Source organism: Neofelis nebulosa, chromosome 6 (assembly GCF_028018385.1).
Source record: "Neofelis nebulosa isolate mNeoNeb1 chromosome 6, mNeoNeb1.pri, whole genome shotgun sequence".
NCBI lineage: Eukaryota > Metazoa > Chordata > Mammalia > Carnivora > Felidae > Neofelis > Neofelis nebulosa.
The window spans coordinates 78,116,915-78,144,906 of record NC_080787.1 but is presented as its reverse complement, the minus strand read 5'-3'; the positions used below and the strand labels follow the sequence as shown (position 1 = coordinate 78,144,906).

At 37.9% G+C, this 27,992-nt stretch overlaps 1 protein-coding gene across 7 annotated transcripts in view; it reads left to right on the top strand.

Annotated features, from left to right (window-relative positions):
- UBE3D (ubiquitin protein ligase E3D) overlaps nt 1-27,992 on the top strand; it is a 248,345-nt gene that overhangs the window by 100,646 nt on the left and 119,707 nt on the right. Inside the window, exon 10 of one of the 7 annotated variants that reach the window (XM_058734586.1) lies at nt 22,936-23,099. The exons of 5 other annotated variants lie outside the window; for them this stretch is intronic. In XM_058734586.1, coding sequence (XP_058590569.1) covers nt 22,936-22,962 — 27 coding nt within the window. In that variant the 3' untranslated portion in view covers nt 22,963-23,099. Of the gene's footprint in view, nt 1-5,810; nt 6,190-22,935; nt 23,100-27,992 lie in introns of those variants that run through there. One more of the 7 variants, XM_058734583.1, reaches the window with a different exon arrangement.

Sequence of the window (27,992 nt, the reverse complement as noted above, 5' to 3'; positions counted from 1 at the left end):
GCAATGTATATAAATACGAAATCATGTTTTACACCTGAAACTAATATAATGTTACATGTCAATTAAACCTCAATTAAAAGTGTTTTTTAAATAACTGCTCCATTCTAATTCACAACCATATTCTCCTTGTAATCTGTTATGTTTGATTTTCTTCAATACCAATTCATATTTTGGCCTTGGTGTACCTGTTTTATTAATCAGTACTTGATTCAGCCTCAACCCTGAACTGACCTTTGAGAACATCTTCTTCTGTAGGAGAGGGAACTGAGATTCAGAAAGATGGAGTGAGTTGGCCAGGGAAATCCTACCATGTTAGAGACAGAGCTGGACTCACCAGGCTTGTGCCCCAGTAACTCCGCCTGCACCTAAATGCAGAACTTGCTGAGGTCCTGGGATGTGGAATGTGTGTGATTTATAGATGGAGGCACCTTAGTTTACAGTATTTCTTTTAAGTTTTGCTCATTGGATCGAACATTGAATAATATAAAAGTTTGTGTTTGCCCACAAACATTTATGGAGGAAGATACAAGAAACTGAATAGTGGTTATCTTTGGGAAGCGAGGTTAGAAGACAGTTACTATTTATTTCACTTTCTCATGTACTGTTTGAAATGTTTATATGATGGGTGAGTGGGGATCAAGAGAGATGACTTCTAACTTTGAGGGTTTTACAGCCTTTGGGGGAGAGAGAACAATCATCCATGTGTGATATAAATTGGGGATAATTTTATTACAAAGTAGCCTTAACTCAAGCCTTAAAGAGACTGAAGGTAAAAGAATAATTTAAACTGGCTATGGGAAAATTGAGAGGAGGCCCAATCTGTATTCTCCATGAGAACAGAGGAGGTCTTAATCCCTTCAGGGATCTTAACTCAGGCTCAGGTAGACACATGGGCATGAAAGCCATGCTTGCTCTCATGGTGTGAGTGCCTCCTCATAGCAGCTTAACCACAGGAGCTCTGTTACTGTATATCCCTCTCTACTAGTGATTATACTTCCTCTGCTTTCAGTCTGTTTGCTGAATATTATTAATCAGGAACACAGACACTTTCCCAGTTTCCAAGGTTCAGAGAAACTTGGCACAAGTTCACGAACAATGTCTGCTAAAACGATGTAGTCCCTGCTGCTACCCCTGGAAATATGCATTCTTATCAGGAACATACCAGGAATCGACTTCCTCATGCAGGTCTTCACTGCAAGATAAAGGATCAGTGAAGAAGGGGAGGATGTCTGTCAGGATTAGAAAGAGATGCTCTGCTTTTTCATCTTTGTAACACCTACTTAATCATTTATTACAATGGCAAGGAACAGGGCTGCTAATTTTGCCCATATTTGGGATTTACTCTTTCAGTTGGAAATTCACTGTAACACACATCTTTTAAAGTGCTGTCCTGGCAAGAGCTATAAAATAGTAGAATGACACTCGTTAAGACACCATCTTTACATTTCCAATTCTCTTACCTTCTAGGCCAAGTTAGTTACCTGTGAGCATTGCTACTTTTTTTGTAAAAATGTTATTTTAGGTTTTCCAAGGATTCAAATGGCACTCCTGCTTGAGCTGTTATCACTGCCAAATCCCAAAAGGAAAGGTTTATCTTATTAATTAGAGCTATTTACATATATGAAATTCTAACTTCTTAAATTACAGGGTAGCCAATAGGGATATCTTTTGGTGGTTTTGTTATAATTTTAACTTCTGTGTTACCAGCATATCTTAATATCCATAGTGTGATTATAAGCAAACAGAATGCAGGATTTGGTTGAGAATCACTGATGGATTGCTAAGCACATACGATAGTTGTTGTGCCCCAAGAAGAAGAATGGACTTAGAAGAATTTTAAGCTGGGAATGAAATTCTTCTGTGACCTTCCTCTTGCAATGAGAATAAAATCCAAACATTGTATCAGAAACCAGATCTGACTTTGGTGTTCTTGTTGTATACTTAATCAGGCCAGAGGCCCCAAAGGCCCCCAGCTGAGCATTGTTTTCCCAACTTACACATGCTTCCATTTCCACGTTTAGAGACATGGAGTAACTAAGTAGTAACATGGCGGAGGGCTCCATTAATAGACTGAGCCATCTGGCTAAACTATCTCTCTCCCTTAACTTTTGGCTTGACTCCCTCCCACTGAGAATTCTCAAGATGAGTCTTCCTTGGAAACTTATACTCAGCTGAGAGATAAGGAGTGATCCACTGCCTTGAGCCCTGAGCTGAGGAAACCTTTTTTGTTCTTTCCCATACCTTACCTCATTAACTCCAGCTCCATCAGCTACTCCAGGCCTTCCCAGCTGTGCAGATGGCATTTCTAAGGGCATAGAGCACCCAAATTAAAGTTTTTTTGTTTCCCACAGGTTGATAGCTGTGTTCTACAGTTACTGTAAATGTTTTCACAGACATTATCCTTTTTATTATTATTATTATTATTATTATTATTATTAATATCATCCTTTAGAGAACCACAGCCTTCAAATGTGGGAGCAGTGTAACATTCTCAAGCATTATGGGTCCTGGCAAAAAAGTTGAGCCTCATCAGATTAGAGTTTTATGTGTATGTTGTGTGGTTGAATTACATAGTGAAAATATGTAGAGAAGAAGAAACAGAAAAGCTTTATAGGCCTTATCTATTACCATCTGATAGTTAGGGTTGGTCAGGGATATTTTCTCAGCTCTAGAAGGATTTGAAATCATACAGTATTCACTGGGGAAGGGTAAACTAGATGAAGCATCTCGAATAACGGCCCTCTATAATGTTTAGAGCAGGAAATTCTCATTTATGTTACTTGATTTTTAAGAAATCCACTGATAGTTGAATTTCATCATTTCCATGATATAAAAACCATATATTCAACTTCTCAATTGTTCAGAAATTAATAATTTTACAAATAATTCTCCCATCCAGCCACTTTCCCACCACCTGCTAATATCTCTGTCATGAGAGAAGAAGAAAGGAAAATAACATGTGAAAATTTGGTTTAATCATTTGGCCATTTGTTGGCATCTCAGGTAAAAAGCGCTTATGGTACAGTAGTATGTAATCTATAGGGGATCTAAGAAATCGTTAGGCAAAGGCCTGAGAACTTTACAGATGATTAGCAACAAAGGGCTACAGAGGAGAGAAAGTGAAGTTTCTTTTTTTCATCTACTTTTAGGCAGCACACAACATAGATGGCCTTGTCTGTCTATTACATGCCATGTTCATCTCTGCCTTTTAAAGTAACATTTTACAAAATGATTATTAAAAGATCATCACTTTCATGATAAAAATTACCACTCTCATGATAAAAAACAGAAAAGTACAAGGAAAATTAAAATCACTAGGAATAACCAATATTGGCATTGTAGAGTAATTCTTGTTAGTGTTTTTTATGTATGCTTTGAGAACGCATGTGCACACATACATACACAAGTACAAATATATTTTAGTATAAAACTGGCCTCATTGGAATGGAGAATGAGATTCTGGCAGTATTCTCTTTCCTTTGCTTAATCTTCTGGCATGAAGACAGTCTTCCTGGAGACTGTTAAAGGACCTTGGGGGACTTTTGTATAAAGGTCCTGTTATTAGGTGAGCATGGATAAGGTGGGAGGCTGTGAGCCACGGCAGATGTCCAAGGGTTGCTGCAGATGTAACAGGAGGCAGATAGACCTGCATCAAGATGGGCAGACACTTGCCAGAATTTGTGCTCAGCTCTCATGGTAATCCTTGTGTGCATTCCAGAGAATTAAGAGAGTAGTGTTGGCACACTCAACTCCTGAGAAGTGTCAGCCTTTTTGTTTTTTTCCTGCTAATTCCTTTGTCCTTGGTGGGCAGAGATAATCAGGAGTTGAGTGCTACTCATTATATTTAGGGAATCCAGTCTCAGAAGTAGTGATTACTGCTCCATTTTCAGTCTCTCCTCTAAACAGATTTCTGAGCGTTGGCTTCAGCAATTTGGGTGTGAAAAGGATGTTGCTTTCTTCATCCCTTTTTGCCCTGCAGGGCGTTCTTGGTTTGGGAAAATGAGTAGGTATCCTTAGTTTAATACGGTTCTCTAGTATGGATTCTCCCTTCCTCTGCCTCCTTTCACATCCAACTGTCATTCTGCCCTACTCTAGAGAGAGCTTGGAGGATGCGGCCAGGCGGAGAGCCAGCTAGAAGCCACTCACCCTGCGCATGTTCCCCGCCACACATCCCTCTTCTCAGGAATTTCTATCCCTACCTAGGAGTTAGGGTTGTAGACAGAGCAGGATAGTTCCCAGGCTGTGCATGGCACTGGCCTGTACTCTGAGGAGCTGCTACTTGGTAGGAGAGCTTGACTGGGCTGGCTTTGTCCTTATTGAGAGAAGCAGGAATGGGGTATAGCCCAGAAAGTCAATAATTATGTCTTTTGGGGTGCCTGGGAGGCTCAGTTGGTTAAGCGTCTGACTTTGGCTCAGGTCATGATCTCATGGTTCATGAGTTCATGAGCCTACTTTGGATTCTGTGTCTCCCTCGCTCTCTGCCCCTCCCCCACTCAGGCTCTGTCTCTCTCCCCCTCTCTCTCTCTCTCTCAAAAATAAACATTAAAAAGAAATAAAAAATAATAATTATGTCTCTTGTTTTGTTTGCTGTTTTAATATATTAACTTCCCTACCCCCTGCCCCAACTCTAAAGGAAATGCATACTCATGGCAGAAAATGTGGTTTTCATTAGAAAATGATACGTATTTGCACTTTTAGCCTAAAAAGATAGAATCTTATAATTAAACCAACTACATCCTAGTCCATTTCAGCCCATCTGTCCTTCTAGACATGGTGGGGAGAGAAGGCCTGATGGCACAGCCTGGTAGGCTCTCAGCAACCTTTGTGATTTGAGGGCACTCACTCTCTCTGCATTTCTAACTCTGAAATCCTAGTGAGGAAGACTGGAAGACAAACAGGGTCTGTCTAATTCTGCAGTGATGGGATTATGGCTGTATTGATTCTTACATGTCAGGATCCATGGGAAGCTTGTTGGAAATTCAGGTCTCTGGTCAGTAACTCTGGAGGAGAGCCCAGGAATCTGCATTGTAACAAAAAGCCAAAGTGTTTCTAATAAAGCTGTTCCAGGACCAAGGTATGAAACACTTGTATGATAACAGAATATACTCCCAATAAATGTAAAGGGAAAAAATCTTTTAATTATGATGAACACCTGGTTCATGAACTCAGGTTAATTATTTTCCTCATCACTTTTCATTATTCACCTGCACTTAACACAATCCCTGACTTTTGAAATAACCTGAAGCATTGTCATGGTGTTTATATTTTTTCTTTTACTTGTTTTCTTCTACCATGACCCCTCCCTTTTACAGTCAGGTGCTTTGTAAAATCCAGGTGTTAGTTACCTCTCCAAGTCATCTTGCTGCCACTCAGTTATGCACACCTAACATCCCAGTATCTCACAGCCTCTGAGTTTCTTCCTTCCTTCGGGGATGTGCAACCTCTTGACTCCTCTCTCCTTCTCAAGGCAAGTCTAGTCTGGTAGGACACTCAAGGTGTAGCATAGTCTTAGATCTGCCACCAACTGGACTTGCGAACCTGGTCTAGTTAGGTAACATGTACGGGTCCCAGTTTCTTTATCTGTACATTGAGGGGATTGGGTTAGATTATAAAGTTCCTTTAAAGTACGTGCACACAGAATCATTTTGTCTGCTCCCAGCTATTCATAATTTATCCACCAAGGCTGAATAGTATAACTTTGTTCCTTAAAGGGACTAGGTTCTTATTTCTCCTGAACATCTTGAAAGTGTGTAACTGAAGAAAAGTATAGATGAAGCCACATTATGTGTTTTTATCTTTTTCTCTCCAAGAGAATGGAATCCATATCACAAGACCTTCCTAGTAGTTACAAAGAAGGGTCAGGAATGATGGGAGTAGAGAGCTGTGTGGCCCTCGGCTCTTCCAGCCTGAGAGACCCAGATCACTCCTTCATGAGAAGACCCTGGCAGATGGACCGTTAGAGAAAAGGAAGAGGAAGAAAGTTGGGATATTCTCTGGACAGCCCAAGCTTGACTTCTCTGCTTTCCTTTTCCTTCTCTACTCTCCCTCAGGCTTCTAGTACTTTCAAGTTTGCCTTTTGTTTCCAACTCTGGATCCTGGTCCACATTGAAACATTTGTGACTTAGGAATTTTCCAGTGGTTTTACATTTGCATTTATTTGTAAATAAATAAATTATAAATGATTGCTTATTCCAAGAAACTTTTCGAAAATGTGGGCCTTTCCTCTTGCCTGGAGCTATAGTAACAAGAGGACTTGGCTCTTTCTCACACATTTAGCACGACTGTGTTCAGTCAAGTGGCTTCCTGGTGGTGGGTCTTCCTTCCTTGGAAAGGAGGCTAAAGATACATGTCTGCTTTTAGAAATAAAGTAGCATCAAGATGGAAATGACTGAACATGCTAATCCCATAGAGGAAGCTACTGTGTTGTTCACAGGAGCTTTGCTGGCTGGAGGGGGAAACAGCAGCCTGGGAATGATGCCAACCTTTAAGGGAATGATGGATTGCAAGGTGGAACTGCTCTAAGTCTCCATTGAGAACCTCTCGTGAGCCCTCCTAGAAACGACGAATAGCTTAACCAAAGTGAAACGATTTAGAACAGGAAAGGTGTTAGGGCACTAGGCCAAAAGAATGGTGAGAAACAAAATGAAGTTATTTTATTGTCCTTTCCATCCTTGCTCTTCTATTTTTTAATTTTTGTTAATGTTTATTTATTTTTGAGAGAGAGAGAGAGAGAGAGAGAGACAGAGCATGAGTGGGAGAGGGGCAGAGAGAGAGGGAGACACAGAATCCAAAGCAGGCTCCAGGCTCTGAGCTGTCATCACAGAGCCCAATGTGGGGCTTGAACCCACGAACCATGAGATATGACCTGAGCCAAAGTCAGATGCTTAACCTACTGAGCCACCCAGGTGCCCCCCCATCTTTGCTCTTCTAGACCTGCTAAGTGACATGGTAGGGAAAAGCCCTGGCATGGAGGCAAGAGATGGGTTTGCATTTTGCTCAGCTGCTCTACCTGCACCAGTGTGATGGGGTATGAATCACCTACCTGCCTAGATCTCAGGTTTCTCATTCTTCCAGCTCAAAAATCCACTGATTCTAAATTTCAGTAGTTGAAGGACTCACAGTAGTGTGAAAGCTTCTGAATTAAGTTCACCTGAAGAGGAAAGACTGACATCCAATTTAAGGCTGGCTTCCCCTTAAAGATCAGCATGTTTGCTTCTTACTAGCTTAGAAGTTGGGAATGATAGTTGCAAAGGAATGATTATGTTGGGATGGCAGGGAAGGGATGTCTGTACCTTCAACCTGGGCTTCATGCAGTTAATATCTGTTAGCTTTCAACAATTGAGGTCAGTTGGATTAATCTGTTGTATACAGAAGGCTGTCTAGTGCATTGTCTGAAGCTATAATAAAGGAACATAGACTAAACCAGAGTAAAGAATTAGCTGAGTATTGTTTAGGTACTGGTGCCTTTTCTTGTCTTTTTAGAGTTGTACATATGTAGGTTTTTTTAATGTTTATTTATTTATTTTGAGACAGAGAGAGAGTGCATGCATGCACAAGCCGTGGAGGGGTGGAGAGAGAGGGGTAGAAAGAATCCTATGAGGATTTAATCCCATGAGCCATGACATCATGACCTGAGCTGAAATCAAGAGTCAGATGCTTAACCCACTGAGCCACCCGGCACCCTTGTGTGTAGTTCTTTATAAACAACTACCTTTGTCCATACTTCCAATGTCTTTGACTCTCTTGCTTCTGATCTTAAATTATTATTTCCTTACCTTTTAACTTCAGTTTGGATGTCATGTGTAAAGGCAATAAACATTTGAGACATTGTCCATTTGGACTGTCAGCTGCTTTTCAGCAGGTCTTGCTAATATACTAATGTTTTTAGCAAAAATCAGCGTTACAAACAGAAGACATGGTTCTCCGTATTTTAAATAGGTGTGTTAAATCTGCTTACATGATTGTGATTTCTAATATAGTTGGAATTATGTATACCATCTTTGTATAGGTGAGTGTGATGAGAGGGGTGTGTATTTTTTGGTAGTTACACTTTTCTTCCTTTTTTCTTATTTTTTAATCTCTGTTTTCTTGATTTTTTTTCATCCTTTTAAAGAAAATTCTCTGCTGTCTTAGAAGCAGTAGCATGAAGGGGTTTTTTTTTAATGAGTGCTCTTAAAATTTTTAAACACATAGAGTAGAAAGTTTTCTAGCAAAAACAAAATCAGTATCTTTACGTTTTTCAAACAGGCAAGAACTTTATCAGTATTTTATCTGTGTTTTTATTATTGAAGTATAGGTGACATACAATGTTATATTGGTTTCAGGTATACAGTGTAGTGATTCAGCAATTCTGTACATTAGTCAGCACTCATTATGATTAAGTGTAGGCACCATACAGTGTTATACTGTTATTGACTATGTTCCTTATGCTGTACTTTTTATCCCTATAACATTTGTTTTGTAACCGGAAGTTTGTCCCTCTTAATCACCTTCACCTATTTCACCCATTCCTCCCCACAACCATCTGCCCTCTGGCAACCACGAGTTTGTTCTCTGACTTTTAAGAATCCATTTTTGTTTTGTTTTTGGGATTCCACATATAGGTGAAATCAGGCAGTATTTTGTCTTTCTCTGACTTATTTTGCTTAACATAGTCCCCTCTATTCCATCCATGTTGTCGCAAATAGATCTCATTTTTTCTGGCTGAGTAATATTCCATTGTACATGTATACCACATCTCCTTTATCCACTCATCTATTGGTCACTTGGGTTGCTTTCATAACTTGGCTATTGTAATATGACAGTAAATATAGGGGTACATATATCTTTTCAAATAAATGTATTCTTTCAGTAAATACCTAGTATTGGAATTATTGGATCATATGGTATTTCTATTTTTAATTTTTTGAAGAACCTCCATACTGTTTTTCACAGGGGTTGCACCAATTTACATTCCCACCAGCAGTGCACAAGGGTTCCCTTTTCTCTACATCCTTGCCAATTCTTTTTATTTCTTGTCTTTTTGATATTAACTGTTCTGACTGGTGTGAAGTAATGTCTCTCTGTGGTTTTGATTTCCATTTTTTTGATGATTAGTGATGTTGAGCACGTGTCTATTGGACTCTGTATGTCTTCAGAAAAATATCTATTCAGGTCCTCTGCACATTTTTTAAATGGATTGTTTGGGTTTTTGAGTTCTTTAAGTTCTTTATATATTATGGATATTAACTCTTTATTGGATATATGTTTGCAAATACCTTCTCCCATTCAGTAGATTGCATTTCAGTTTTGTTGATAGTTTTCTTTACTGTGCAAAAGCTTTTGATTTTGATGTAGTCCCAGTAGTTTATTTTTGCTTTTGTTTCTCTTTCCTGGAGAGACTTATCCACTGCCAAGAGATTACCACCTATGTGTTCTTTTAGGAGTTTTATGGGTTCGGGTCTCACATTTAGGTCTTAATAAATTTTGAGTTTATGTTTTAAATGTACGAAAGTAGGCCAGTTTCATTCTTTTGCATGTAGCTGTCCAGTTTTTCCAACTCCATTTATTGAAAAGCCTGTCTTTTCTTCATTGTATGCTTTTGCCTTTGCCATAGATTAATTGACGATTTACACATGGGTTTATATCTGGGCTTTCTATCCCGGTTCACTGATCCATGAGTCTATTTTGGTGCCAGTACCATACTGTTTTGATTACTGTAGCTTTGTAGCATATCTTGAAATCTGGGGTTGTGACACCTCCAGCTTTGTTCTTTCTCAAGATAGCTTTGACTATTTGCAGTCTTTTGTGGTTCTATACAAATTTTAGGATTATTTATTTTAGTTCTGTGAAAAATGCAATGGGTATTTTGATAGGGGTTGCATTGAATCTTTAGATTGGTTTGAAGCTTTAGATTGTAGCGTGGACATTTTAACAATATTAATTCTTTTAGTCCATGAGCATGGAATATCTTTCCATTTGTGCCATTTTCAGTTTTTTTTTCATATAGCCTTATAGCTTTCAAAGATTGGATCTTTCACCTTCTTTGTAAAATTTATTCCTGAGTATTCTAATCTCTTTGGTGCAACTGCAAATGGTATTATTGTTTTCTTAATTTTTCCTCTGCTGCTTCATTATTAGTGTATAGAAATTTAATGGATTTCTGTACTTTGATTTTGTATCCTGTGACCTTACTGAACTCACTTATCAGTTCTAGTAGTTTTTTGGTGGGAGTCTTTAGGGTTTTCTATGTATTGTATCATATCTTCTACAAATGGTAAAAGTTTTACTTCTTCCTTACTGATATGGTCTGATTGCTGTGACTGTGACTTCCAGTACTATGTTAAATAAAAGTGGTAAGAGTAGATATCTTTGTCTTCTTCCTGATCTTAGAGGCATTGAGTATGATGTTACCTGTGGGGTTTTCATATATGGCCTTTATTATGTTGAAGTATATTCCCTTTAAACCTACTTTGTTGAGAGTTTTTATCACAAATGGACATTATATTTTGTCAGATGCTCTTCTGCATCTGTTAAGGTAATCATAAGATTTTTGTTTTTTCTCTTGTTAATGTGATGTATCATGTTGATTGATTTATGAATATTGAACAATGCTTGCATCCCTGGAATAAATCCCACTTGGTTGGGCGAATGATCCTTTTAATATATGTTGAATTTGGTTTGCTAATATTTTGTTGAGGGTTTTTGAATGTATATTCATCGGGAATGTTGGCCTGTAGTTTTCTTTTTCTGTAATGTGTTTGTTTGGTTTTGGTATCAGGGTAATGCTCTCTTTGTAGAATGAATTTGGAAAATTTCCCCCCTCTTGTATTTTTTGGAATAAATTGAGAATAGCTATTAATTCTTATTCAGATTTTTGGTAGAATTTACCTATAACCTATCTGTCTTAGACCTCTGTTTGGTGCGAGTTTTTTGATTACCAATTCGATTTTGTTAGTAATTAGTGTGTCCACATTTTCTATTTCTTCTTGATTCAGTTTTGAAAGATTGTATGTTTCTAGGTTTATACAAATTTTCTAGGTTGTCCAGTTTTTTGGCATATAATTTTTCACTATATTCTCTTGTAATTCTTTGTATTTTTGTGGTTTCAATTGTTATTTTTACCCCTTGATTTCTGATTTTATTTATTTGACTTGTCTCATTTTTTCTTGATGAGTCTGATAAAGGTTAATCAATTTTGTTTATCTTTTCAAAGAACCAGATTTTGGTTTAATCAATCATTTCTATTGTTTTTTTTTTTTTTCATCTCTCTGTATTTACATTCTGATCTTTATTACTTTCTTCCTTCTTCTTTATATTGTGAATTTTATTATACTTGATGACATCACAGAGTTCCCCTAACCTCTCCTTAATTTTTATTATTATATTTTTCTTTTTACTGTGCAGCTTAGTTGCTTTCCATTACCCTCTCTTCTGGGTCATTGATCCATTTTTCTTCATCCTGTAATCTGCTGTTGATTTGTGCTAGAGTATTTTCCACTTCAGGTATTGTATTCTTCAGCTCTGTTTCTTTTTTACATATATATATATATATATACATATATATATATATGTATATATATACATATATATATATTTTTATCTCTTTGTTGTTCTTACTGAGTTCATCCATTCTTTTCTTAATTCTGGTATCTTTATGATCATTACTTTGAACTCTTTATCAGGCATATTGTTTATCTCCATTTCACTTAGCTCGTTTTCTGTGATTTTTGTCTTACTCTTTCACTGGAATATATTCCTCTGTCTCATTTTGTCTCACTCTCTGCATTTGTTTCTGTAGTCTAGGTAAGTAAGTTACATCTCCTGATTTTGAAAGTAGCGGCCTTGTGTAGAGGAGGTCCTGTAGCGCAGTCCCTGCTGGTCATCAGAACCAAATGCTCTAATGCTTCCCTTTGTGGGGTGTGTATGCCCACCTGTTGTAGCATAGCTGCAGTTGCCTTCAGCCCAGCCGGCTGCAATGAACTAATACATCTGTTGTGGGCACACTAGGCATGGTTTATTCCCTGCGTTGCTGAGAAGTGTGGCTGCAACAGCAAGGGCTTGTTGGTGGGTGGGTCCAGTACTCATCCTGACTATCTGCAATTAACCTCTCTGCCACAGCGGCAGGTATATAGAAGGCAGGACTTACTCCTTGCACAGCCAGCTCGAAGGCCCAGCTGCTGGAACTGTGGGCATGATGGTGTGTGAGGTTATCTCCCCTGCTGCAGGAGTCACTTTGGAGGTGGGTCTGCTGAGGAATGCCAGGTGGGGCATTTGGTGCTAGCACGGTAGATGGAGAGTTAGAACTGGCTTCTGCAAACATCTGGCTATGTAGGCTGGGGGAGTGCAAGAAAATGGCTCTTCCCAGCACTTTTGTTCCTGAAGAAATCTCCTACAGATCCCTGCCCCTCCTGCACAGATGTAAGATTAGTCAATAAATCTCATTCACCTATACCCCAGGTACTTTTCAGACTGCTGCTTCTGTGCTGTGTCACAGGCCGAGTTACTTAGCATGGGCTTTTTAAGGGTGGGGACTGGATTTCATGCCACCTTATGGAGTTAAGTCCCACTAGTTTTCAAAGCCAGATATTATGGGGACTTATCTTCCTGGTGCAGATCCCCAGGGCAGGAGTGCCCAATGTGGGGTCTGATCTCCACCTCTCCATGCTTGTGATATCCCTCCAGATTTTGGGTAGTCATCTGGGGGATTGGTTCCCAACTGTGTCTCTGCCCCTGATACCCTTTTCTCTGTGGACTTCTCTCTGTGACTAGCTGTGGAAAGTCTTTTCTGCCAGTCTTTGTTTGCAGAATTAGTTATAATAGATGTACTTACCTCAGTGCATCCATGGGATGAGGTGAGCTCAGGATCCTTCTACTCTGTTTTCCCCATCAAGTTCCTTAACTCTCTATTTAGCACATTTTCCCCTGACCCCACATCTTCCCCATTTATTCTCTACTGTTTTTATGTGTTTCACTTAAAAACAAATAAATTACTAATTTTAAATATTTTAATATTCATTACATACCTACATAACAGTCGGCATGCTTTTTGTTTTTATCCTGCATCCCATATCCTTTAGTATTCCTTTCATTAAGTCTATGAATAGCACACTCTCTTAGTCTAGGTCTAAAATGTCTCTATTTTGTTCACAGTCTTGAATGATGACTAAGCTAGGTATAGAATTCTGTACTCCTTTTCAGTGAAGATCTATCACTTATTGCTTTCTGCCATCTATTTCTGTTGATAAGACAGCTGTTGTAAGATTATTTGGTATTACTCTGAAGATAACCTATCCTTTTTTCCCTACCAGTCTGTAAGATTTTATCTTTGTGCTTGGTGTACTGTAGTTGTATAGTGATGTCCAGGTGTGGATTTAAAACAATTTTTTCTACTTAATACTCTGAGACCACTTTATCTGAGGACTCCTGTCTTTAATTGGTTCTGGAACGTTGTTAACTATTATGTAGTAAATCTCCATTATCCCTCCCCTCCCATTTCCTTCTATTTACCTCCTATGAGACCTGTATTAGAATCTTTTAAGCTTTTCTCCTTTGCCCCTTAAATGTTCTTTCATTTATATACCTGAATTCAAGATAAAGCCCTCAGTACTAAGTTTTCCATTTCACCCATTCTGGTGTTTATCCCCATTATTGAGGTTTTTTTCAATGGATATATATTTTTTATTTCCGAGATACAAAGTTTCAAAAACCTTTCTGAGAAAAAAAGGGGGGACACGTGGGTGGCTCAGTTGGTTCAGTGTCTGACTTCAGCTCAGGTCATGGGCTCATGGGCCCATGGGCCATGGGCTCATGGTTTGTGGGTTCAAGTCCCGCGTCGGGCTCTGTGCTGACAACTCAGAGCCTGGAGCCTGCTTTGGATTCTGTGTCTCCCTCTCTCTCTGCCCCTCCCTCACTCACGCTCTGTCTCTGAAAAATAAACATTAAAAAAAAAAAAAACCACCTTTATGAGAATTTGAAATCAGCATGCTTTTAAGTCTTTTTTCATTTGTTCTGTTTTTTTAATTTTGTGTGCAGCTGCTTAATCTTCTAGTTGTTAATTTTGTAGCTGTATGATTTAGGGTTCAATTTCTCATGTGTTTTAGAATTTTAGTGTCATCTTTGGCTTTCTAGGACTTAACCTTAGTTTTCATACCTGTAGAAGGGGAATAATACCTACCTTTACTGTCTGGAAGGACTTTGTAAATAATAAAGGCAAGGTGTGGCCATTTTTATAATTAATGTAAGTGGTATCACATTTTACCACTGCTCTCTATCTTTGAAGTCAAATTTGTTGAGGATGGGTAGGTGGCATGATGAGAAAAGGAAATGCATTAGGTCATAATAGAATTATACATCCCCAGATTTTTAGTTGTCTGCTAAATGTCAGCAGTTCAGGGCACAAATTGCAGAGTAGTTTCTAGAAGCAAATGGATTGTGGCTTTGTTTTTACTTTTAGAGTTGTGTGAAATAGAAAGGAAATTGTGTTTAATGACAGTAGAGCTAGCTCAACCATTCACTGCATTTTCAGTTTTTCTTGACTCTATTGTTTCTTTTCAACCCGATAATGGTGTCTCGAGTGTACCTTGCTGTATAGTGTTTAGGTGCTTTTAAAAATCCATTTAAACTAAACTTGCTCTGGATATAAACAGAGGGTTTATTACATTATGTCTTTCAGTTGATTATTACTTTCATTTCATAACATCAAAGGCTTGGAGAGTCTCACTGTGGAGATGATGCTTTTTATCAGTTTTATAAACCACTTTGTATCATCCTTCTCTGTCCTGTGCACCCCGCCCCCCCCCCCAAAAAAAAACCCTCCAAAAACGGTGTTGAGAATCAGTAAGAGAAATCACAGTCTGAGTTTGACTCTGGATACACAGAACTAAACATTTTCTTCTTCTGTTGCCACATTCTTGGCAAAAGTCGGCTGGACCCCTGCTTTTCTCCTTAAACAGGATATTTTTTAAATTGAAAAACTTGTATCTCACTCTTTGTTCTTCCTCTGGAGAGTCAAAAAAACGTTCCATACGCATTTCCAGATAGCACAAAATGGCGGTAGCTATATAATAATCAGGCTCAAAAACTGAAAACAATACGAAACAATTTCCCAGTTATCACAGTTCTGCGCACATACTTGGAGAGAGACAAGCCCAAAAGTGCAAACTAACTGTGAGTAAATAGAACAAAACATCAACAAGTCTAATTCCTTATACTTTCTTCCCACCTCCACTCTGTCATAAGGGTTTTTGTGAGCAAAAGCAGAACAAGAAAAACTGCAAAGAAGACAGAAGAGAGAGGCTAGCAAAGGTACCTAAGGGTGATTTTGAATGGCCACTAGAAAAGTTAAATCCAGCCTAAAATAAATGCTGGAAAAATGTGTAAGCAGATCAGAGCTTGGATTATAGGGAAGAGATTTTAAAGTATATGTGATTGAAAGGGCCAGGTGACATATAGGACAAGGTATAACATTTGAAAAGACAGACACAGTGTATAGGGGGCAAGCATAATTTATTTTATTTTATTTTATTTTTTATTGTTATTTACTTTGAGAGAGCAAGAGAGAGGGCGCGTTTGCGGTCTCCAGCAGAGAAACGGGAAGGGGGGGAGGGACAGAGAGAGGGGGAGAGAGAGAATCCTAAGCAGCAGAGCCATCCAGGCACCCCACAAGGCACAAGCACAATTTAAAAGGGTAAGCATTACTTACTGGGGCAGTCTTTCCTCTGGAGGAGAGGAAAAAAGGCAAAGAAAAAGAAAGGGCTTTTTAGCAATTAGATGGAGAAAAGAAGAAAATCGGGTTGAAGGTAGGGGGATTTAGGGTGGTTCTGTAAGACAAAGAAAATCACATAATCAGAGGTCTGACAAGTCCTTTCCCACCACCAAAAGAAACACACTGACAGAAAAAACCCACTCAAGTACCTGGGCTTTGCTAGGCTGACGGAAAAATCCCAGACTTTTTTAAAAATAGGGATTAAAAAAAGAAATACTCCAATAGCATAAAAATGAAAAAAAAATAGAGAAATTTTGCAAAAAATCATGAAACACAGTCTTAACCATCAATTCAGGAAAGACCTTCCGTGCAAAATGACCACGAAGCAAAAGAAAAGTGTTTAAGTTCACACTCTAGACAGAATTAAGGACATCAAGCATTTGAGATATGAAAAACCACTCTGAGTCAGAAATGCAAAATGGACAAGAACTAGGATAAATAGAAAAGGAGTTGATTGAACTCAGGAAATGTAAAGAAGAGAAGATGGTCTCAGGAATGAAGATAAATTTTAAATTGCCCAATTGAAAATAGACACTAATGAAAATTTAATAAAGGGTTTGAAGATAGGAAAATAACCAGGAAAATGAAAATGACATAAAGGAAGAAAGAAATAAGGGTCTGAAAGGGAGGCAGATTTTTACCTCTGCCCTCTTAGGTTTTTTTTTTGGCAGGCTCTGAGAAACTGACATAAGACAGATTAACAGGAGAAAGGCCTACAAATTTATGTAAGTTTTGCATGACACAGAAGCCCTCATAGGGTGAAGGACCAAAGAAATGGCAAAACCCATTAGCTTGGAAAGAAACTGTGAATCAAAGATTTTATATAATTAATAGGTTGCACAGAGAAGCAATTGGGGAAAGGCAAGCTATGTGAGGAGGCAAAAGGAAGGTAAGAATTATTTTAACAAAGTCTGTTTGTATAAAAACTTTTTGTCTCAACTTATGGTCCTTGGAATGCTATTTTCCTTCTGGTTTAGGAAGGACAATTTGCATATGGGAATTTCATATCCTGCTTTTAAGAAAAAAGAAGGAAGTCAATGTGTTTTTCTTGTGTGTGTGATTGCTGTTTTTCAAGTACTTTAACTCAAAATAATCTTTATGTTAAAGTAGCCTATTTTGGAGTGTCTTATTCTGCAACCCTTCAGGTCTAAGAGAAATGGGAATGAAAGATAAGTAAAGAAAGGATCACTTAAAAATTTGTTTTCAGAGTCCCTAAGGGAAAAAAAGGGAAACAAAATAATGATACTGAGATAATATTTAAAACTATACTTTAAAAATAAATTACAGGGATGCCTGGGTGGCTCAGTGGGTTGAGCGTTCGACTTCAGCTCAGGTCATGATCTCACAGTTCATGGGTTTGAGCCCTGCATTGGACTCTGTGCTGACAGCTCAGAGCCTGGAGCCTGCTTCAGGCTCCCTCTCTTTCTGCCCCTCCCCCACTCATGCTCACTTTCTCTCTCTCTCTCTCTCTCAAAAATAAATAAGCATCTTAAAAAAATTTTTTTAATAAATAAAAATAAATTAAAGAAATAGAAAAAGACCTGAATCTACACATTGAGGGAGTTCGTTGAGTACTTGGGAAAATTAATGCAGACTGACCAAGTCTAAGACATATCTGACTAAAACTCGTAGATTTCAGAGATAAAGATAAAATACTCAAGTGCTCTAAGCCAAAATATCAAATAATTTAGAAAGGCAAAATAATTAGACTAGCATGAGACTTAAAAACCTACAAATCAAGACAACAGTGATTGATATGTAAATATCAATATATGCCTCTTGTAGGGAAAGAAACTACAAGAAACTTTTGTAAATTCTTGGTTATAAAATACCATGATAGATGTGTGACTAAACATATCAATGCTAACAATAAATGTGAATGGGCTTAATTTACCTATTAAAAGAAAAATATTTACAATTTGGCTTATAATGTAAAACCCAAGTATATATTCTATATCTGATACCTAGCTGAAACAGTGATTTACATATTCAAAAAAAAAACCCAAAAACTCTCAAGGAAAGAAAGTGTGAATCAAGGATTTTATATCCAGCTAAGCTGTCTTTTCAATATCAAAGCAAAACTGAACCAGTTTTGGCCATACAAAAACTTAGGGAATCCTGCATTTATCAGTCTTTCTTAAAGAATGTACTAGAGCAGGGGTCAGCAAACCATGGCCTGCCATCTGTTTTGTAAGTAAAGTTTTACTGTTAACATAGCCACAGTTACTTGTTTACATATCATCTGTGACTGCTTTTCTGCTACACTGTGACAGAGTTGAGTAATTGCAATAAGGCCTACAAAACCTAAGTATTTACTTTCTGATTTTTTACATAAAATGTGTGTTGACCCCCAACCCCAAGATTCCCAAATAATGACTGAGAAAACATCAGTATAGGACTAACATCAGTTGTGGCCTTTACAGGTACATAGGTGTTCATGGAAGACCAGAACAGGGATGGGCATGATGGCATAAGACGAATACACAAATGTTGTATACTGTGATGAAGTTGAAATAATGTAACTAAAAACTGGGAGGGGAAGAGATAGAGAAAGATGAAAATTGGGGGGAAAAATCACAGTGTATAAACAATAAGCGAGTGATAAAGAATACCATCAGCCAAAGAAAAACCTAATAAGCCAAATGGTGAATAGTTAAGGGACATTTAAAAGTGCATAAAGGGGCCACTAGAAGAAAAGTAAGAAACTCTTCTAAAAATCAATATATGCCTCTGGTAGGGGAAGAAACAGGATTATTTTTTGTAAATTCTCAGTTATAAAATACCATATTAGATGTGTGGCTTGACATATCAGTCCTAACGAAAAATGTGAATGGGTTTAATTTACCTATTAAAAGAAAAATATTTACAATTTGGCTTATAATGTAAAACCCAAGTATATATTCTATATCAGATACCTAGCTAAAACAGTGATTCACATATTCTAAAAACAAAGGATGGACAAAAGTTTGTATTGTATAAATGGAAACAAAAAGGAACGTTAGTGATTCTGGTATCAGGCAACATAGGATTTAAGCCACAGAGCATTAAACATGACCAAGGACACTCCTTAATGCTAAAAGCCAGAGTTTACCAACAAAAACAATAAAGGGAAACACCTTTATACCTAGATATTAATTAAATTCTCTTACTAAACAACTCCTAGGTGAAAGGGGACATACAAATTGAAATTACAGAGTTTTTAAAAAATGATGACTGCTCTTTTATAACTGGCTTGAATTAGCATAGTTTTCATGGTTTATCCACGTTGTAACATCTATCAGTGCTTCATTCTTCTTTGTTGCTGGATAATAATCCATTGTATGGATATATCAGATTTTATTTATCCATTTATCAGTTAATGGATATTTGGTTGTTTCTATTTTTTGACTTTTCTGAATAATGCTGCTGTGAACAATCAGGTAGCTATTTGGAAAAAGATCCGTATGTCACACTGTACATAACAATAAACCCCAAACTGATTCGGGATGTAAATATAACAAATGAAAAATGATAGTGAAAACTGGTGAAATTTGAATAAGATCTGTAGTTTACTTAATCATATTGCACGACTATTAATTTCCTGGTTTTGATGATTTTTCTGTGGTTATATAAGATGTTAATATTAGGAGAAGCTGGGTAAGGTGCACATGGGTATGCTCTGTACTTTTTGGGGACAACTTTTCTCTAAAATTATTTCAAAATAAAATAGTTTAAAAATATTACATGGCAAACCAAAAAAATAAAATAAACATGTTCTACACAAGATGGGAGACTAGACCAAGGCTTATCCTTAGAGCCTTAAAAAAGGGAACATACTGGGTGCCAATTAGAGAAGAGAGGTGTTAGAGGATGGCCGGACTCCATTTGACAGTTGGGGCCAGGAGGGAGCTGGATACAAATCAAGAAGGCATCAGACTGAGTGTAGTTTACTTTATTACCATAATATGTAAGATAACATGTAAGACTTGACATAGAGTTGGAAACTTTTCATATACACACCATAATTAATTGTCTTTCAGTTTGGCTACCATTTATTTCAAAGCCTTGAGGCTTGTTGGTGGTGTGAATTCACATTCTGAGGGTTGGAAGGATGGATGGAAAATTCTGAAGAAGTAAATGTTGTTATCTTCATCTTTTTAAAGATTCTAGTGTTGAAACACTTGAGATACTGTCAGTGTTCAAAGAATAGTTAGTGGTGTTGAGGAGCTGGAATCTTAAGAAGATTGGTGGGGCGCCTGAGTGGCTTAGTTGGTTAAGCATCGACTCTTCATTGCGACTCAGGTCATGATCTCATGGTTCATGGGATCCAGCCCCATGTCCAGCTCTGCACGGAGCCTTCTTGGGATTCATTCTCTCTCTGTCTCTCTCTGTCTCTCTTTATCTCTCTCTGTCTTTGACCTTCCCCTGCTCATGTTCTCTGTCTCCCTCTCAAAATAAATAAACATTTAGAACTAAAAAAAAAAAATTAAAGAAAATTGGAAATATTCTGTTTTAGAAAGCCCGTATCTAAGTCTTTAATTATAAAAGAGCTTAGTAAAAATGATATTTTCTCAAAAAGCAGTTAAGTGACCCTTTTTTCCCAAAAGTCTTAGTTCCATGATGAGACAGACAGTTCCATTTTATGAGAGTTTATCTCTGTCAGATGTGATTAGGGCCCAAGGTCATGCAGGACAAACATGGCTATTGAAAAGCCACTCATTCCTATGAAGTAAGAAATCCTTTGTAGGCTAAATGGACATCTTATATTTACCTAAAGAAAGATTTGTTATTTCTGTGGTTCTGATTATGCCATTTCTTCATACTCTGATTTTTATGTTTTTATTTTATTTTTCAGAGAGAGAGAGAGAGAGAGAGAGCGAGCATGAGCAGGGGAGGGGCAGAGAGAGAGGGAGACAGAATCTGAAACAGGCTCCAGGCTCTGAGCTGTCAACACAGAGCCTGATGCCGGGCTCGAACCCATGAACCATGGGATCATGACCTGAGCCAAAGTCAGACACTTAACTGACTGAGCCACTCCCCTTTCCTCTGATTTTATCATAGAGGCTCCCCTTTCCTCTGATTTTATCATAAAATCAAGCAGGAACCATAGTAGACATAGTTTTATTATTTTGGTTGCCATTTTGGTTTTTTGGAATTATGTTTGAAATAATGCAGAACAGTTGATTAAATGAGATGTTTATAGTCATTATATATAAAATTTGGACTAGGTTTAAATATGCAAGGCTTTGTTGCAATAGTGTTTCCATAAGAAAAGCAAGTTCATATTACATCACCTAACTTACAGATTTTTGTTTCCCCCAAGAACATAATTTACCATATGTACAAAGACTGCTGCTACTTAGATTCCCTTGGATATCTTTATCCAGCATTTTGTCAAAGGGGAAATTGCCTTATGCATAATCTGAAATAATTGAAATAATTGGAAGTATAATGAGAGCCAACATTTAGAAGCTCCCTTGTGCTTTTTTCTACTCTGCAAAATAAAATTATCACTGAATGCATTCATGTTTTAAGATTTAAGCAGACTTGGTAAATGAATCATGTTTTCTAAATGTGTAGAGGGGCTAATATAAGGTGGTTGGTCTCCCTAAAACAGGTGTTGAAAGATCTTTTTAAGCTTCCCAATACATTTGCAAATTTATCATGATGAAGTGGCAATTTGCAATATAGAGCTGATTACAGAAATCAGGATATAGTTGAACCGTATTTTTAAAAATTCATATTATTTCCTGTTCCTCTGCTTTTTATGATACATGTAACATCATTAATAATGTTCTCAGATGTCCCTGAGAGGTTTGTAGTCTTGTTTTGTTTTTAGTGAATGATAGGAATTGACTTTAAAAAGAAAGTCATTCCTATGTGTGATTCCCAGGATCCGTTTTTAACATCTGACCAAATTTTGCATTCTTACTCACTTTTCACGTGGATTCCATTCCATTTCTGTGTTTCAGTTTAGAAGGCACAGTAAAGTGAACTGAAAATCATCCTGAAAAAGGGCTTGGGTAAAAGCAACTGGGATTTTCTTCTTCAGGAAGTGTTTTTGCAGTGTCATTAGATCTTTGTTTTATATCCCCTGTTGGGTTGTGTCAGGGGAGAAGTCCATGTCAGTTTTAAGATTTCACACTCTGGAGCCAGAAATATGTAGATTTGGATATCAGTTGTACCATGTGCTTACAAGTTGTGTGTGATCTGGGAAAAGTTTCCCCCACTTGTAATGGGAATTTAGTCTCTACTTAGTAGGAAAAAAGGACCTACCAGTCAAGTACTAGTTATCTAATGTTTTTGTAATTCTGTGGGGCATCTACTGTTATTCCTTATATTTTAGAGGTTGCATTTGTCACCATTCCTAATTTTTGGTTGTTTCTTTGAAACAACAGACTCCACCCTGGCTGGTTTGAGCAAAGCAGAATTTATCTGGTAGTTAGTTACATGTGCAGCCAGGAAGAGCACAGTGTGCCACCTAGGTTGTTTTGGGGAAAATGTCACTATGTCACTTTTCCAGGTGACCCTACCCTGCTGCCCTCAGAAAGTCTGACACTTCCCTCCATGGTCACCGCAGGATTCTCCATATTTCATCTTCCAAGTTACTTACTTTGAAAGCTAAGTGCTGAGCAGGGCATCCGTTTGGAGTCTGGTCCCACAATGCTGCCCTGGCTTCATGGAAGGTGGGGGAAACCAGTTTTCTGCCTCTGACCTAGGAGAGTAGGACCAATAAAGAAAGAAATTCCTCAAACATTTCAAGGGTGTTCAGAAGGTGCTGGGCAAGCAGAAAATATGACAGCACTCCAGGGACAGTTTTGTTACAGTAGATTGATTCATAAAGACTAAAATATATCTAAATTACAAGAAAGGTGACTTTGGCTTATTATTCCTTCTTCATATCATATATTTTATTTTTAAAGTAGACTTTGTTTTCAGACTTAACTGTGTCGCTTGTCCTTATCATTCAAATATTTGTCTTTATACATATAGGGCATCTTGACTTTGTGGGCTGTAACCACAGAAGCTAAGCAAGTTAAACCTTAGGGAATAAAAACCTCCTCTTCCTTACCCCCAAGCTTCTGTTGGCTTTTACTGTGAATGCCACCTAGCCAGTCTGTTTTTCTGCACAGAAATATTGAAACTATTTGTCTCCTCCATGACGTGGGAACCTGCTAATTTTCCCTCTGATATTTTTTTTTTTCCTTTAGACATCTTTCTCTTATCTTACCTACTAACCTGGAAATGTGGCTAAACTGGATCTCTGTGAAGAAAATGAGCACGCTAGCATTGGGGGCGGTACCAGGATTCAACTAGAAGAAACAGGAGTCTTTTTTTTTCCTAAAGTATTTCTTTCTAATTTTAAAACAAATATATAATGATGGTTGGGAATTTTAAAACTTAAAAGTCTAAAAAGGAAAATAAATTTCCCCTCCTCCAGAGTTAGCATTTTGGTGTGTTTCCTTCCAGTGTTTTCTTTGCAGGCATGCTTGGGCGGGAGGAGGGTAGTTGAAGAGAGAAAGAGAGCAGTTGTATTTACAAAAGCGGAATCAGGTTGTTTATAAAGTCAAATCCTACTCTCTTCATTTGTTTCCCATATCAGTTAATAATAGCTAATATTTATTGAATATTTACTTTGTGGTAGTCACTCTTCTGAGCCCTTTTATACATAGTAATTCTTGTAATCTTTTCAAGAGTCCCCATTATAAGTACTATTTTTCATCTATAAATATTTTATATGTATATCTAAAAGCTCAGTTTAAAAATAACCATAGGGGCACCTGGGTGGCTCAGTCAGTTAAGCATCCGACTTCAGCTCAGGTCATGATTTCGAGGTCCATGGGTTCAAGCCCCGCGTCGGGCTCTGTGCTGACAGCTCAGAGCCTAGAGCCTGTTTCGGATTCTGTGTCTCCCTCTTTCTCTGACCCTCCCTGTTCATGCTCGCTCTCTCTCTCTCTCTCTCTCTCTCTGTCTCAAAAATAAATAAATGTTAAAAAAATTTTTTTTAAATAAAATAAAAATAAAAATAACCATAATACCATTACCACACTTAAAAAAGTTAGACATAGCCCTAATGACCAATTTTCAGATTTTTTAAATTGCATTAATAAATTTGGCTTTTTTGTGGTTTTGTTTTTTTATAACTTTTTTTTTTATAATTACTATTATCATTTGCATTTGTTACATGAGGAAACTGAGTCACAGAAATATTTTGAAAGTTGTGCTCACGAAGTGGGTAAGTGGTAGTGACTGTGAGCTCCTCCTTGGTATTTATCTCTGGTAGCTCTTTGAGGCCTAGGTTGAAAGTATATTCCTGCAGAGAGGATTGTTTGTGGGGTCCCATAAGTAGTATGAATTCTATCCTCAGACGTTCCTAAGAGTAGGCTTGTGACAAGGAACTCTCAGGGGTGTCTTTCCTCCCCACCCTCCTGCCCTTGGAAGACAAATTGTTTTTCCAATTCATTTACTGTGGGGGAACGGCAGAGAAGGAAGGGCAGGGATCCCAAAGGCTTCTGATCCAAGCTTTTATTTTACAGGGCCACAGGCGTGTCCTCAGACCCCTAGCATTCCACAGGTTAAAAAGCTCATGCTCTAGTCCAGACCTTCAAGGATGAGCAGAATCCTCTGGGAAAACCCTCTCTTCAGACCTGGCTTACCAAGGGATTTCAGAATTCTTTCCTACTTCATAAGATTTGGTTATTCTCCTGACAATTCAACTATGTACTTAAAGATTTTAAGAATATTTATTCAGCATTTTTAGTCTTTCATACTGAGGGCTGCTGCTGACATCAAGTCTACCATATTGAAATGGGAGTTAGATCTTTTTTTTTTTTCTAAAAGAGAAATATAAGTTTGAAATTTTAAGTGGTAACTTCAGAAGTTAAACTCATGGGTCAACTTAGTTTTCTAGGTCACAATCATGAGCAGAGAAATATATTAAAAAGAAGCGGTAACTACCATTTTGGGTCTCTTAATGGCATAAAGGGCTCTATGCTAAGTGCTTTTGCAGGGATCATCTCATTTAATCCAACACCACTATTCTGTATGATAGATGTGTTCTATAATTCTCATAGTAAAGATGAGGACACTGAAGCATAGAGAGTTCAGGTGATTTGCCCAAGATCACACAACTAATAGGTAATTTATAATACTGACCTTGGGTCATCAAGAAAAGGTTAAATTATGCTTGATGAAATATTTTTAGGCTTGGTGCATTGCATTTTGAAAGACAGCAAAATGTGTAATATGTCTTAAATTTCCATTTAAATTGTATTGTTGCAGATCAATGTGGTGTTACCTCATTAAAAAGATAAGCATGTCAAAGATATACTAAAGGCAATTCACCTTGCCTTCTTTACTACTTTGCCTCCTCTAAGAAAAATTACTCTTAAAAGACCTCCCAAGGATTTTTCTGGCTATCAAATCCCAAAACACATTTGTCAGCTTAGATGAGAAGAGAAACTTTGTCCAAGGACTTTAGAGATTAATTGCTAGACATGGATACCTTTTGTTCCATAATTCATCCCAAAACGCTTCTCTCTCAACTTCAGCCAACTGTGTGGTATTGAGTTATAGTGTTAACGTATACTTCCCTCTATGGAAGTGTTTCTTGGAAATTTACATATATTTTTCCAGTTGAACATTAATATTATGAATCAGACTTGGAAAACGTGACTTTCTTAGTACAGTAATTTCATGTGGTGGCATTTGAGGTACTGTTTTCTCAGGTAGTGGTGTTTTTAGTGAACCTTCTTTTGCGTGTGTGACACTGTTTCCTGTTTGCCAGTTTGGGGATAAATACTGAAACAACAATGTCTGTGTGTTTTTCTCAACCAAGTTTTCATTCCCCTAAAGTAACCAGTCTCCATTAGTCCAGGAAAATCAGGAAAAAGATATCTGGGAAAACACTTTGCCAATTCAAAAGTGGGCAGTTTCCCTGATATTTTGACTCCCTCTATGCCAGGCTAGTAATGGAGACCTGTGCTCCGGGTCTCCCCTCGCATCCTAATAATTATCTGCCCTCCTGATCTGCTACTTCTAAGGCCTGGCACTAAAAAAAGAGCCACCACTCTGGAACTTAGCAGCCCACCCCCTCCCCTGAGTTGCGTCTCAGGAAGTCAGCTATATCCTTGTGGGTGGCCCTCTTCCTTGCCTCTGAAAGCTCTAGCCTCAAAGAAAGGTAAGGGAGGCCAGTATTCAAACTCACTGGAGTCTTTCTGCCTTTCTTACACAAGAGTGAACACTCTTATAACCTATTTGGAAAGGAATCCTTAGCAGCAACGAAAATACACTAGTTTATGTCTCGTTAAGTCATCCTGTTTACACCGAACCATATGTTCCCACAAGACTGTAATTATCTAAGCTAAACTAGGAATGTGTTCTGGAAAATGCTTTGGTCTTCTTTTCAACTTTTTCATTGAATCAGCTCAGGTATGTTTCTTGGTACCTGCTACCATCACTTTCTCATTTGTCAAATGACTTTATAAACCTTGTACCTTTACCATAAATTGTGCATATATATAGCATAGAAAGCTCAGATTTGTGAAGGGTTCCTGTGACAGTAAGCTCAGAAAATAAAGGTCATTTGCTTGCTCTTTCCTTTTACTTCCCTAGGAGAAGGGCCACTGAGCATTGTATTTTCAGAAATTGAAGGACGTCTCAAAGACAAACACAAAACGGTTGCCAAAGCAAGGAAGCTAACTTCCTTTCCTCCTGCCTTTGCTGCTGCTCTGTTTGCTCCAGTATCGCCCTCTGCTTTCTCCTTTCTTCCCAGTTGAGCTTCTGTCATCTCTCAGGAGAAAGTGGAACTTCTTTTCCTTATAAGAATTGGAAAAGAGTTCTCCATTTGAAATGTCATTTTCTTTGATATCCTTTAGAAAAGGAAGCTAATGCAGGATTTTTGAGGCAGAACCTTAGCCTTTCCCTTGTTCTCTAAGTGGCCCCATGTATCCCTTCTCTACAGTCAGCCTTAATTTTCACATTCAATCTGTAGAAACCAGCTTTTTTATTTTTTATTTTTTTTTAAGTTTATTCATTTTTGAGAAAGAGAGGCAGAGCGTGAGCAGGGGAGGGGCAGAGAGAGAGGGAGACACAGAATCTGAAGCAGGCTCCAGGCTCTGAGCTATTAGCACAGAGCCTGATACGGGGCTCAAACTCACAGACTGCAAGAAGTGAGATGCTTAAGCGACTGAGCTACCCAGGCACCCCAGAAACCAGCATTTTTTTAAAAAAGTAATGTTTATTTATTTATTTTGAGAGAGAGAGTGCACAAGAGAGCACTCTGTCAGTACAGAGCCCGACCTGGGGCTCGATTTCACGAACCACAAGATCATGACCTGAGCTGAAATCAAGCATCGGACGCTTCACTGACTGAGCCATGTAGGCACCCCAAAACCAGCTTTTAATAACTGTAGTGTCTGACCTCTTATGGGATGCTGCAAGTCCCAGAGGCTGGATAGATAAAGTGGAAGGTTCCGTCTATAATGTAATAATCTAAAAGTAAGTAAAGTTGGCATTATGGGGTCTGGCTGAACACACCCAGGCATTACATTAATTTGTTGCCGCATCCAGAAGTGAATGCACCTTCAGCTGACTTTCTTCAAGCAGCAGATGGGACCTTAATAGGTGCACTTTCCTCAAACTGAAGGCTGAGTCAACTGTATTTGTTCCTATTTAAAAGTTATACTTGAAATGTGTGTAGATGTTACTAGTTTATAGTCATTTTCTTATAACGGATCATTAAATATATTGGATTTGTATCTGCTTTCACCCACCAACACTGAATTCATCCATCCCAATGCTTAAATATCTTGAGTTCAACTCAATGTTCCATTCATCAGAGCTAAATAAAATAGCTAAACAATTTACCAGTTATGAATCTATTCTGAATGTACCATCCTTTGATATGAATCTCTGGAAACTAATAATAAGGTGTATGCTATGGTTCTTTATCTCATTATAAGATCTATTAATATGAAAAGTAGAAAAGTATTACATACTTAGATGTCAGTAAAATTTCTGCAGAAATAACTACATACTTTATGAGCTTTGCTATATTTCATAATTGAAGAAGGCATCATCATAGGTGTGTTAACACATTTATGGAATCTCAGAAATAAAAGGACTGAGGAATCAGGATCACAGCATTGTCTTAGAAATCAGACAGATGCTATGTGAAAGCTCAGCCACTCCCATGTGCTGGTTCTAGGACCTCAGGCAAAACATGTCTCTGAACCTCTGTTTGTTGATCTGTCTATTAATTATATTG